Source organism: Hippocampus bargibanti, linkage group LG01, assembly GCF_051943395.1.
Source record: "Hippocampus bargibanti isolate YZ-2025 linkage group LG01, ASM5194339v1, whole genome shotgun sequence".
Classification (NCBI taxonomy): domain Eukaryota; kingdom Metazoa; phylum Chordata; class Actinopteri; order Syngnathiformes; family Syngnathidae; genus Hippocampus; species Hippocampus bargibanti.
The window spans coordinates 17,578,863-17,590,275 of record NC_142734.1 but is presented as its reverse complement, the minus strand read 5'-3'; the positions used below and the strand labels follow the sequence as shown (position 1 = coordinate 17,590,275).

The 11,413-nt window shown below is 44.3% G+C and overlaps 3 protein-coding genes across 3 annotated transcripts in view; 1 reads left to right on the top strand and 2 right to left on the bottom strand.

The window, feature by feature from the left end:
• The first annotated feature begins 480 nt into the window (after nucleotides 1–480).
• Nucleotides 481–6,031, top strand: LOC148903370 (PI-PLC X domain-containing protein 1-like). The gene is made up of 7 exons (XM_089001332.1): nucleotides 481–681; nucleotides 917–1,053; nucleotides 1,276–1,401; nucleotides 4,924–5,079; nucleotides 5,251–5,363; nucleotides 5,441–5,511; nucleotides 5,587–6,031. Exons 1-7 carry the CDS (start codon nucleotides 549–551, stop codon nucleotides 5,868–5,870), a joined length of 1,020 nt encoding a protein of 339 aa, XP_088857458.1. The 5' UTR covers nucleotides 481–548; the 3' UTR covers nucleotides 5,871–6,031.
• Nucleotides 6,032–6,435: 404 nt separating this feature from the next.
• jagn1b (jagunal homolog 1b) lies at nucleotides 6,436–8,732 on the bottom strand. Its single transcript, XM_089001345.1, has 4 exons — nucleotides 8,508–8,732; nucleotides 7,548–7,645; nucleotides 7,182–7,254; nucleotides 6,436–7,107 (listed from the first exon to the last, which is right to left on the bottom strand). The coding sequence occupies exons 2-4, from the start codon at nucleotides 7,634–7,636 to the stop codon at nucleotides 6,718–6,720; spliced, it is 552 nt and encodes a 183-aa protein (XP_088857471.1). The 5' UTR covers nucleotides 7,637–7,645; nucleotides 8,508–8,732; the 3' UTR covers nucleotides 6,436–6,717.
• An 867-nt stretch (nucleotides 8,733–9,599) lies between these two features.
• The window catches only part of LOC148903368 (uncharacterized), a 9,790-nt gene continuing 7,976 nt past the window's right edge, over nucleotides 9,600–11,413 (bottom strand). Inside the window, exon 4 of the mRNA XM_089001321.1 lies at nucleotides 9,600–11,413. This exon is cut by the window's right edge and continues 256 nt beyond it. Coding sequence (XP_088857447.1) covers nucleotides 9,736–11,413 — 1,678 coding nt within the window. The 3' untranslated portion in view covers nucleotides 9,600–9,735.

Below are 11,413 nucleotides of genomic sequence, written 5' to 3'. Positions count from 1 at the left end.
GAAGAATGATGGGAGTCTTGTTGTATGACTTTTTCTTTCTTATGGGACACTAATAAGTGTTCAAGTCGGAAGCAAAAAGTCACTGATCATTTGCACAGATTGGTGCAGAAAGTGCAATTCTTAAATTTGACTTTTCTTTAATCCCAAAACGTGGCGTAAAATACCAATGTACACATTCCCCTTAAAAAGACATATTTTGAATGTCAGACAGCAACAGTAAAACATTGGAATCCTCTGTCAATCATAATTTGATGGACAATTATGAGAATGTTCCTGACAACAGGCGTCCTCGGCCAGTAAACTTCTCTTTGTGCATGGAAAATTATTTTTTTTTTTTTAAATCGCTCGGTTGCTTTGCAAATGACAATCGCAGTACCATGCAATCTCCGGCATAAAACAAAAACAAACAAACCTCATTTTGCCCAGCAGATGGCAGTGGCAAAAAAGAATACGCTGCTTCACAATACGGACGTAGTAGAAGTAGAATAGCCGGACCAGTTTCACGTGACAGCAGATGTGTATGTATTTGTAAACATACATTCGAAACAATGTTGACAACACGAAATGAAATACATGTATGTAAAAATAATATGAGGGGAAGACCTCGCAGGAACCCGGACTGGATGTCATGCTTACCTGATGAGTTGCTTGACGTGTCGTTGTGGAATTTAGCCATCCCAGGTAAACACAAAACACACTGCCCTGAAAAGAAAATACGGAAGTTCAGTGTATTTCAACACTTACATTTATTTACATTCGGTTAAAATTTGTAGATATTTTTTTATTTACTTTTTTTTTTAGATGTTTTTATTTACTTTTCGATGTTCATGTTTCCGTTTTTAGTCATGTTGCGTGACTGCTTTTCTATGCATCCATCCAAGAGTGTATCCCCACCATCTATGTTTGTGTGCTTCAGGGAGCCATGACAGCATGTCATTCTGTCTGGACGTGTCTTCTCCAGTCGTGGAGTCAGAGTCGTGGTTTCTCAAAGTGACAGACAGACTCGCTCCTTGGTTGATACGGCCCTGCGTGTTTCGCTGGGCCACCACGCAGGTACACGCGCACACAAACACACTGACTGCAAATATCTTAGAATTGAAAAAGCTTAAAAAAGAAAAGAAGAATTTTGATTTGAAATGTCACATTTGTGACACCACTCGTGTAACTTTTCTTACCTGCATCGTTAAGTCTAACTTGTTTCAAGTCTTATGACATGGGCCAAGAGTTAGCGTGTGCATGTTGTGTGTTTATGGCTTTATTTCTCCGTGTGCACAGCAAGCTGTCATCAGTCAGCAGTGTGACCTTGGTATTCGCTTTTTTGACCTGCGAATTGCAAGGAAACCGAAAGATTGCAGCAAATTATTCTTTGCCCATGGTATCTACACTTGGATTGCTGTTAAGGTAACACATGTACACAATACATATTTCCTTTGAGAGTGTCAGACTCTGGAAATGTACTGAAAATCTTCCAGTTTTATGAAATAAAATTGTGAATAAGAGTCAGCACCAATGTTCCCTCTAAGCTGCGCGCGTGCGCAATCGCGCACTGCTTGCAAATACTCAGTGCACAAGAACATATATGCAGCGAACATTTTGCAATGTAACTCAATGAGTGACAGGTGTCCAGCCAATAATGCCGTACAGTTCACGTACGCTACGCAGCCAATCGGAGCAGAACGGCGCGAATGTGCCCTGCCCATACGCGCCGTGATATTGCCGTGGATCTGGTGTGTGGCTACAGCGTACACTTACACATTTGTAATGGGAATTCCGGCTCATTTCAGAGAGCCGGTTCTTTTGACCTGGCTCACTAAAAATAAGCCTCAGGTTTTTTTCTTAAATTCCAAAAGTCATGTAAACGTATGTGAAAAACAAATTACTCATGTAAAAAATACATTCTATCAAATATTTGTATTTATATGGCTTGATTTATATGTGCACAGAGAGCATCTGTTGCGTCACACGCGTGTATGATTTTGAAGTGCGCCTTTCAACACTTTCATGTCTTTCAATTCCTTGATCTCCTTGATGTGCGTATCACCCTGACGCATAGCACACGCTTGCATATTGTATAAAAGGAGCTGTCGCGGGACAGAGAGATTGGGCGAACCACGGGGCAGAATCATCTCAGACTCACGCCCGGCTGACGCCGGGCGTCGGACGGACATCACGGCACGACTTGCTCAACTCCACGCCACGATCAAGCTCTGCGCGTCACCTGCCTGGGAGATCTGACAACGAACCTACTTACAAATAAAGAGAACCATCAAACTCTTTTTTGCGAGCCAGCCAGGAGCATTTTATCCCTCCTCCTCAGCCCAATCAACTCTCCAAATGGAAACACCCAGATTTCCCAGCCGCCCGTGAACCCGGCATCTTCACAGCAAGACCCCTCGAGCCGAGCTCCCGATGGGCCGCCACCACCCGTGGGCGCCCCGACCCCACCGTGAAACCTGCCGCACCCTGATGGCCAACATCGTCCAATTCGCCTGGCGACTCTGCAACTAGCTGCATCGTATATGTCCACGATCGCACATCGTCGGACATCGCTTATGTCCACGATCGGACATCGTATATGTCCACGATCGGACTTCGGGAAGACGCTTCATGGCCGACACGGCCGCCGACGTCAGCGTGCTTCCTCAGCGTCCTGCAGAGCGCCATGGCAGCGCGATCATCGCCACCGTCGCCGATGACCGGCCTGTCCGTGCCCGGCAGCATGGCCAACCCCACGCACCTTCGTCCTCACAATCCCTCATCGATTCTCCGACTTGACCGATCCCAGCCGAACAACTCACGGTGAGAAGACCTTCCGGCATCGACTCGACGGCCGCGAGGAAAGTTTCCATCGATCGACTCAAACTGGCAGTCGTAGAGCACTCTTTGCCGTGCTCCCGTACAACGACTTCAGGCACCACGAAACTTCCTCGGCAACCACCCCACCGACGCCTGCCATGCCCGGTGACCGTCATCTTGCCTGGCCTCACCATGTCGCAGAATGACTTTTGTTTTTATTTCTTTTTCCTTCATCGCTTTCACCGACTTCGCATCCAGGAGGGGAGCCCTGTTGCGTCACACGCGTGTATGATTTTGAAGTGCGCCTTTCAACACTTTCATGTCTTTCAATTCCTTGATCTCCTTGATGTGCGTATCACCCTGACGCATAGCACACGCTTGCAAATTGTATAAAAGGAGCTGTCGCGGGACAGAGAGATTGGGCGAACCACGGGGCAGAATCATCTCAGACTCACGCCCGGCTCACGCCGGGCGTCGGACGGACTTCACGGCACGACTTGCTCAACTCCAGGCCACGATCAGGCTCTGCGCGTCACCTGCCTGGGAGATCTGACAACGAACCTACTTACAAATAAAGAGAAACATCAAACTCTTTACCTGCGATTGGCTGGCAACCAATTCAGGGTGTCCCCCGCCTCGTGCCCGAAGACAGCTGAGATAGGCTCCAGCAACCCCCGCGACCATAATGAGGAATAAGCGGTACGGAAAATGAGATGAGATGAGAAACTCTTTACATCCACAAACTTTCACTTTCCCTGTGGTTACTCTGGTCTGATCATCAGCTGTCACTAATTTGCTTTTCATATTAATGATGCTATCATACCAACTAGTAAAAAATATAATAATTGAATAATAATAACGTGATAACATTTGTCCACTTGTCTACTGCGTGTGTCTGTAATTCTCCTCTCCCTCCTCTACCGTCTATCTATCGGCCAATCACGTGCGGCTTTAACTGAAGACTGGGGGCGGGAATAGAGGACAAAAAAAGTCGCCTCCCATTTCCGGCTCCTTTTTAGGAACCGGCTTCGTTCACTTACAAGATCCGGCTCTAAGAACCGGCTCGTTTGCGAACGACACATCACTCGTACACATCTGATGTTGCTCACACCTGTCACCCTTTAAAGGACAACCGACATCACTTTTTTGTTTCCTAACTGACATTAGAAAAACGTTTTATAAAATCTAAAATACCCAAAACACGCAAGCTGATATGTTTTGTTAAATGCGAACCATCAATAAAAATGACTTAAAGTGTCCAAAATCTCCAAAAAAATTGAGCTGCGAATTGGGCATTTTCAGAAAGTTCCGCCCCCAGTTCGTGACGTCACGCCAAGACGTCTTGCATTGCTCGAGAATCAAAACAATGGCTTCAGATTCGGAGAATATACTTTCTTGTTACGCATCCAGTTATGAATATGATTCAAATAGTTCCGAAGAGGAAAGTATAAATGTTTGCAATCGATTAAAGGTCTTCCGGGTCATTTTGAGGGATCAAGACTGATGTGTAGCGTCACAGAAAATGCAGAAGATGGCGCCAGAGCTCCGTTGGAAATGTTTTTATTTTTCAGTTTGGAATTTTTGTCAGCGAAAGTCAGAGTTGTCTCGGTGTAACATACAACGATTTACCATAACGTTATTTATGTGTTTTTCTTCTAATTTCTCCATCAACACGGATCAACATGAAGTTTTCAGACCAAACAAAGTACCGCACAATGCATTGAGGTGATACAAGGTATGTCTTTTCTCGCTCAGAGGCGTTCCTTCAGTGACGTGACGACTCGTCACCAACTCAAAAACAAGACTTCCGGAATATTCAGCGCGAGTCTTAAAACGTAAAATACGTATAGCTATATGCGGTGGAATCTTTGTAAAATACGCTCAGTAGAAGTCATTTTATAAAGCGATTTTACAAATTATGGACACAACTTGTCTGGAGATGTCGGTTGTCCTTTAAAGTCCCTATGATTTGCCTCAAAGTCACTAGAAGATTTGATATTATTTTCATATGATGAATATGGGCGTGTGTGTGTTTGTGTGTTTGTTTCATTGTTTTTGTGCGGCCGTTGGCAAGACAGGCCATTCAGAACATGATGGAATTTAAAATAACATTGACACCTGCAACAGGAGGCGCTGTATGACCTCGCCACCTGGCTGGATGCACAACCCAAGGAGATTGTGCTTGTTTGCTGCTCACATTTTAGTTGTCTGACCCAGAGGGACCACACACAACTTGTGGAGTACATCATATCACTGTTTGGACCAAAGCTCTGCCCCTCTCAGGTATTCTTGTTATTCAGGCTCATTATAGACTGAATTTAAAATATGTGTGCAATTGCTGACTAGGTGACAATGAAGCAAATGAAGGACACTATTTTGATTTTACTCCCTGGCGGAAGCTTCCTTTGCTGACGGAAGATAAACTGTACTATGAATAATCTTTTTTTTTTTCAGGATTGTCCCACCTTGCGATCCTGTTGGTCCAAACATCAACAGGTCATCGTTTCCTATGACAACCAGGAAATGCTCCAGAACCATCCTGAATTGTGGACTGGAATACCTTACTGGTATAAAAGTGTAGGCACAGGCAGGTACATGGCAACCCGCCACCTCCATGTAATGACACGTTCATGTCTTTCTGTAGGTATGCTGACAGCACTGACCCAAACAAGGTGATATCCTACCTCGAAGCTCAGAAGCAAAAAGGAAGACCAGGTAATCTGTTGTTATAATGTTGCAGTTAACAAATCAGCAAATCATGTCACTTCTCTGTACTGATGTGTTTTCCAGCTGGGTTTTACGTTAGTGGCCTGAACCTGACTGAAAACATTGCATTCGTCCTCCTTCATCCCTTCCAAAACATGAGAACCATCACCATCAAGGCCCTTGATGTACTGCTTGGCTGGGTGGAGGAACAACAGCCAGGATCTGAGGTAGGCAGCGTCAACATCATCTGTTGTGACTTTGTTGATGTCGCTCACTTTTGTGAGTGTGTCATTCGCCTCAACTATAGAAAGGTGCTGCCGATAGAGACCCCAAAAAAGAGCCTCATTTTGAATGTGGATTCTCGATAAAGGGGGGGAGTGGTTTGTCGTTGCTGCAAGGGATGTATTATTAGGATGCATTTTTGATGCCAGAAATCCCTGACATTGACACCCTTCCACTTTTGTTATTTTTAGTGCGATTTAGAATTTTATGCGTACGACTTGCTTGATGTGACTCACAGTGCTGTATATAAAATTTTGTATTGTGTACATATGTATGTGTTGCCAATTAGGAAACCAGAACTCTTGGACATATTTTTATTGCAAATAGTTTTAAATCGTGTGAACATGTGAGAAAAATACCCTAACACTGGGGAGGACAATGAATAAAGGCTGCTGAACACAAAATAAATTTTCATTTCTTGTCATGACCATTACTCATTTGTCGCTGATGGTACTTTAAAATAATGTAATATATAAAGGACAAGACAAAGTAAGCTCTATTGACCTGATTTGTACAATCAACTGTACAATTAATTTCCTTTATTTTTGCGGAAATACTTTTTTTCTGACAACACCCACAGGTTCAAATTCAGCGATGTGATATAAAGTATTGCAAACACTTTAGTACAGAGAAAAGCAAAAGACAATGGAATGATGTTTACAGTTTATTTGTGAAAGTTATCGTGTGGAGTATGTATTAAGGGTAGAGACTTCATGGAATTCTCGTTTGTAGGACAACAATGCAAATAGAACACTAGAAAGGCAGAAAAAGTTGCCGTACAGTCTTGTCTGAAAAATGGGTATGCATCAGTCTCCCAACCAATCACTAAAATGTTTTCTGTTGCTTCAGTTCATTTTTGGACAGCCACAAATCCATCTTCTCGGTTTGTCTGCCCGAAGCCACAAAGACAATGTCAGCATGTTACGTGTGAATTTATTTCTTCTTCTTCTCCTGTGTGCTGGTGAACCACTGGTCCAACAGCCTTTTGCTGTAGTAGATCTGCCAGGCGTGCACTTGCACGGCAATGATAATCACCAAATACATGACCATCACCGCTGCGAAGCCAAAGATGAACCGGTAGGCTTTGCCGTGTCGATAGAGCTGCTGAGCGAAAGGGAACATCTCCATGCTGCCATAGATGAGTGGAGCCACAGAGAAAAGCCCGTTACTGATCATGGAGATGACCAGGTAGCTGATGTTGTTCCGTGGCAAAGCCATGAAGCTGAAGACGGTGGGAATAACACTGAGGAGGTACGGGTACTCCCACTGGTACGGCGAGGCAATAGTTTTGTGGGACACCAGACTCAGCTGGCTCACTGTCACCTGATGCACAATGAGACACTTGAATCGGAGCACGGCTGACAACTCTGTTGAATCACATGTGAATAAAGTTTTACCTGAGCTGCCATCAGCAGCCAGACCAACAACTGGACGATGTTGAGTTTGCGGATTTCTGATTTCAGGGCCACGCTGCACACAGACACAATATGAAAGAACACAGCCAGATTATCGTGAACCATTAACAATTTTCCCATCTTTGCTCTGCCACATTTTCTCACTCAGTCATGTATTCTATCTTGTGCAGGGGGCTGTTATGTTTGGTGGCACTCATAGGAAACCTCAATTGAACTCACATTGCCGTGAGTGGAAGAAATTACAAGCTCGGATGAATTTGCATGCATCTGTTGCATGATTGTCATTTCTGGAGAGATTGATTATGTACAACTGAAAAGCAACAAATCACTGATAGCACTAGTGCATACCTCATCTGGTAGTGTGAAGCCACTCGCTCTCTGTGTTCAAAGTCACTGCCGTCCGTGCCCGTTGCTCGTGGTCCTGATCGGGAAGCCATTGCTCAGTTCTACATAATGGGACAGAAAGATCACATGCGGGAGAGCTTGAATAGTTCTTCATTTTACTGTTTTACACACGCACACTGCATGAATTAGGTACAGGTTTGTCAGCAAAATAAACATTTCTGATTGATTTATGTCGAATCTGACGGCCTGTTAAGCCAGGCATTAAGTGCTAGTTAATGTTAACAAGACACGGTCGTGCATGACACATTTTGTATCATGTAAAATTGCCCGTTTGTTAAATGTATTCATTGTTTTAGGGGAGAGGGGGTGAAAATATTGATATGAGCATTTACAATGAGAAACAATCTTAATGCAAGCCGATATAGTCATATTACAATTGCTAAAAAATGTATTGTTATATATTCGAAATATTTTGTGTGAAAGCAACTTGCTTCTGTAAGTATGCGATGAGCTTCAACTCCGAATGTTCCTTTTTTGGAGAACCCACAACACATTCAGCAGCCCACAGAAATCAGCAGATGTCGCAAGAGACGTTTTATATTTGATCAAATAGGCAGTCTTAATCACCACCAAGTACTTTAGCTTCCATTTAGAATAATATTGAAGGTCTGAACATTTAGAGGTCATACTTTTCACTTACACAAGTGACTATCACGCTCCCGTGTATTTTCTATTTTTTTGTATTTGGTGTGATATCACATCACTGAACTCAAAAGCAGATGGCAAACGCATTAAGTTAAAACAGCCCTAACTTCTAATGAAGGGCTTCATTTGGGTTTTGTCTTACGAAGGATAGCAGAAGGCATCTTCAACAACAGAACTAAAGCCTAACATCTAGCTTAGCCTGCAGCACTTGATGAATACGTTTTTGTTTTAAGACGAAGACAATGTGAGAGCACTTACACGTTATCTTCTGCCTTTCGTCAATTTTTCGAAACATGAACAAATTGCACGTCGGCGTTGTGGTGTGAGGAAGAGGAACCCGGCTGACAGTCCCGACGACGATTGGAGAAAAACACTTCATCGTCATTTTAAAATTGTGATTAAAGGCTGCCATAGTCACGTATCGCCACCTATTGATCTGGAATGTTTCCTGCATTGGCGTGCCCATAAACATTTCATTGATTAAAAAGCTATTTATTTCAAATTACAACCACACACTCAGTTCATTGAAGAGCATTCACCAGAATTTCAGCTATTTCTGTCAATTTTAGTCAATTTCAAAACTCTCAAGGTCGCTTTACAGTCAGAGGATAAGTTTTCTTTTCTGTGGGTGAGCAGCAGCAGCCACAAATGTCCAACATTGTGTCGCAACCAAACCTGTACTCATTGACAAAGTTGTCAATCACTTTTACACACTCCTCTTTCAGAAGAAAACATTGCTGCAGTGAGGGACTCAGTAGGACGCCTCTTTTTGGGTCACCCTCCCGAAAGAGGAGTGTGTAAAAGTGATTTACAACTTTGTCGAACGAGTACAGGTTTGCTTGCAACAAAATGGTGGACATTTGGATCACATCTTGGGAATGCTATATACATTGACTAAAAATTGACAGAAATTGCTGAAACTCAGGTGGATGGTCTTCCATAAACTGAATAATGTGTGGTTGTAATTTGAAATAAATAGCTTCTTAATCAAAGCCAAAATTGAAATTTTCATGGGTACGCATCTTTTTAGATCACCCTGACAATGATAAGTCTCACGATTTGGTCGGGAGACTCCCAATTTTGACCACACTGCTCACAATATTCACTTTATAAAGCAACTATTGACACAATGCAGACAGTGCATGTGTAAAAAAAAATAAAAAACAAAAAGTATTTTCATATTAATTGAATGTGTAAATAAACAATGTAAGCTTTTTTTTGTTTTATTTACTTCTAATTTACACTTTTGCTGCCTCAAAATGACCAAATTAAACATTCGTCAAAACCAAAATAATTGTACTTTTAACAGACCAATTGGCACATGAATGTAAAGGACGCTTTGCTCATATGTAAATGCAGATGGAACTATTTTAATGAAATCTCAAAGAGTCCCAATATGTTGCCAGATCACATCCAACCCATTTCACTTTACTAACCCAACAGTTTCTAACCCAATCATCACATTTCTAAATACAAGTGTTTTCACTTAGATTGAGTACAATAAATACCCAGAAAAAGTGGCATGGACATACTGACTAGCGTAAAGTCCTGCTGCCTGGTCAGATGGCAGTTGTACATGCACAGTGTCAGTCTGCTGAAGAGGGAGCACAGCACTCCCGGATGCCTGATCCAGCAAGCCTTTGGTACACTCATCATAAGTGTATAGCATGGGTTCATTGTTCTTCATCAGTGCCACCCACACGTTGCTCCCTTTGCAGTGGATGTGGTAAGCAAAATAGTAAACACCTGGTACACTGCATGTAAAAACACCATTTTGTGTATTGTAATCCCGATTGCTGTTCTGCAGGACTTTGTCAAAAATCACAGGAGAACCAACAAGAGGAAATGGATTGGTGAGCTTTGCTGTGAAAGATGGCATCTCAATGGCATTTTCACCCATGAGGGCACCGTTTCTTGGGTTTTTGTATGCTGGTTTTTGACCACTGTAAGAAACAGACACAGGGAGGGTTTGTCCAAGGTTAGAATATGTTGCAGGCATTCCTGGAGGACCAGGTGGTCCAGGTTGCCCTGGTTGTCCTGGGAGTCCTTGAGGTCCAATAGACCCAGGGTTACCCTTAGGACCAATCTGACCAGATGGTCCAGGTAGTCCTTCACCGGGATAACCAGGCATCCCAGACGGACCTATTTCTCCTTTTTGGCCAGGCATTCCAGGAGGTCCAATTGGTCCACCTGGTCCCCAAAGTCCTGGGATCCCTTGAGGTCCCTGATGGCCTTTTTCACCAGGTTGGCCTACCTCTCCGCTTGGCCCAGATAACCCTGCAGTGCCAGGGGCACCAAGTAAACCCCTGTTGCCTGGTTCCCCTTTGGGGCCCGTTGGTCCCTGAAATCCTCTCAGTCCAGGTTGCCCTACTTCGCCTATGAACCCCGGCTGTCCAGGAAGCCCTGGTAAACCTAAATCCCCCTTTAATCCAGGGGTTCCTTTTGGCCCACCATCACCATCTTCGCCCTTTAACCCCGGGAAGCCAATACTTCCTGATGGCCCCATTGGGCCCGGTGGTCCATGTCTGCCACTCAAACCTGTAGGACCAGTGACACCTGGAAGGCCTTCATGACCCTTTTCTCCTTTTGCACCTGGTGATCCAGGAAAACCATTGTGTCCTATATGACCCTTGGGTCCAGGAAAGCCTGGTTTACCATAACCAGACATACCTGGACTCCCTAGTAACCCTGGAGAACCTGGTTCACCTTTGCCTCCAGGCAGCCCGGGTTGGCCTGTAAAGCCATCCTTCCCAGGTTTTCCAATTCCTGATGGGCCGGGTAAACCAGGTCGGCCTCCGTCACCAGGTGGTCCTGCTTGTCCCAGTTCACCACGAGGACCCACTTTTCCTGGTATACCTGGTTGCCCCGGAAAACCACTCACACCAGGTTTACCAATCCCAGGCATCCCAGCATGTCCAGGTTGACCAGGTGGTCCACTCGGTCCTTTCAACCCAGGCAAACCAGGAATACCAAGTCCCTTTTCTCCCCTGGGGCCTGGTTGGCCAGGTAGCCCAGAAGAACCTCTTTGACCTGGCTCTCCTAGAAGCCCCAATTGTCCTGGAAGACCTTGACCTCCTACCTTTGCAATTCCAGGAAGGCCAGGTGGACCTGGCAGTCCTTGAGGACCAGGAAGCCCATTCGATCCCTCACGACCAGTAGGTCCT

Bases quoted from the DNA above. Each gene is read 5' to 3' on its own strand.
- LOC148903370 (XM_089001332.1), top strand. From the start codon at position 549: ATGTTGACAACACGAAATGAAATACATGTATGTAAAAATAATATGAGG. The intron at 1,402-4,923 runs GTAACACATGTA...CACCTGCAACAG, and splicing joins ACACTTGGATTGCTGTTAAG to GAGGCGCTGTATGACCTCGC. The intron at 5,080-5,250 runs GTATTCTTGTTA...TTTTTTTTTCAG, and splicing joins CAAAGCTCTGCCCCTCTCAG to GATTGTCCCACCTTGCGATC.
- jagn1b (XM_089001345.1), bottom strand. From the start codon at position 7,636: ATGGCTTCCCGATCAGGACCACGAGCAACGGGCACGGACGGCAGTGAC. The intron at 7,255-7,547 runs GTATGCACTAGT...GTCTGTGTGCAG, and splicing joins GCTTCACACTACCAGATGAG to CGTGGCCCTGAAATCAGAAA. The intron at 7,108-7,181 runs GTAAAACTTTAT...ATTGTGCATCAG, and splicing joins GGCTGCTGATGGCAGCTCAG to GTGACAGTGAGCCAGCTGAG.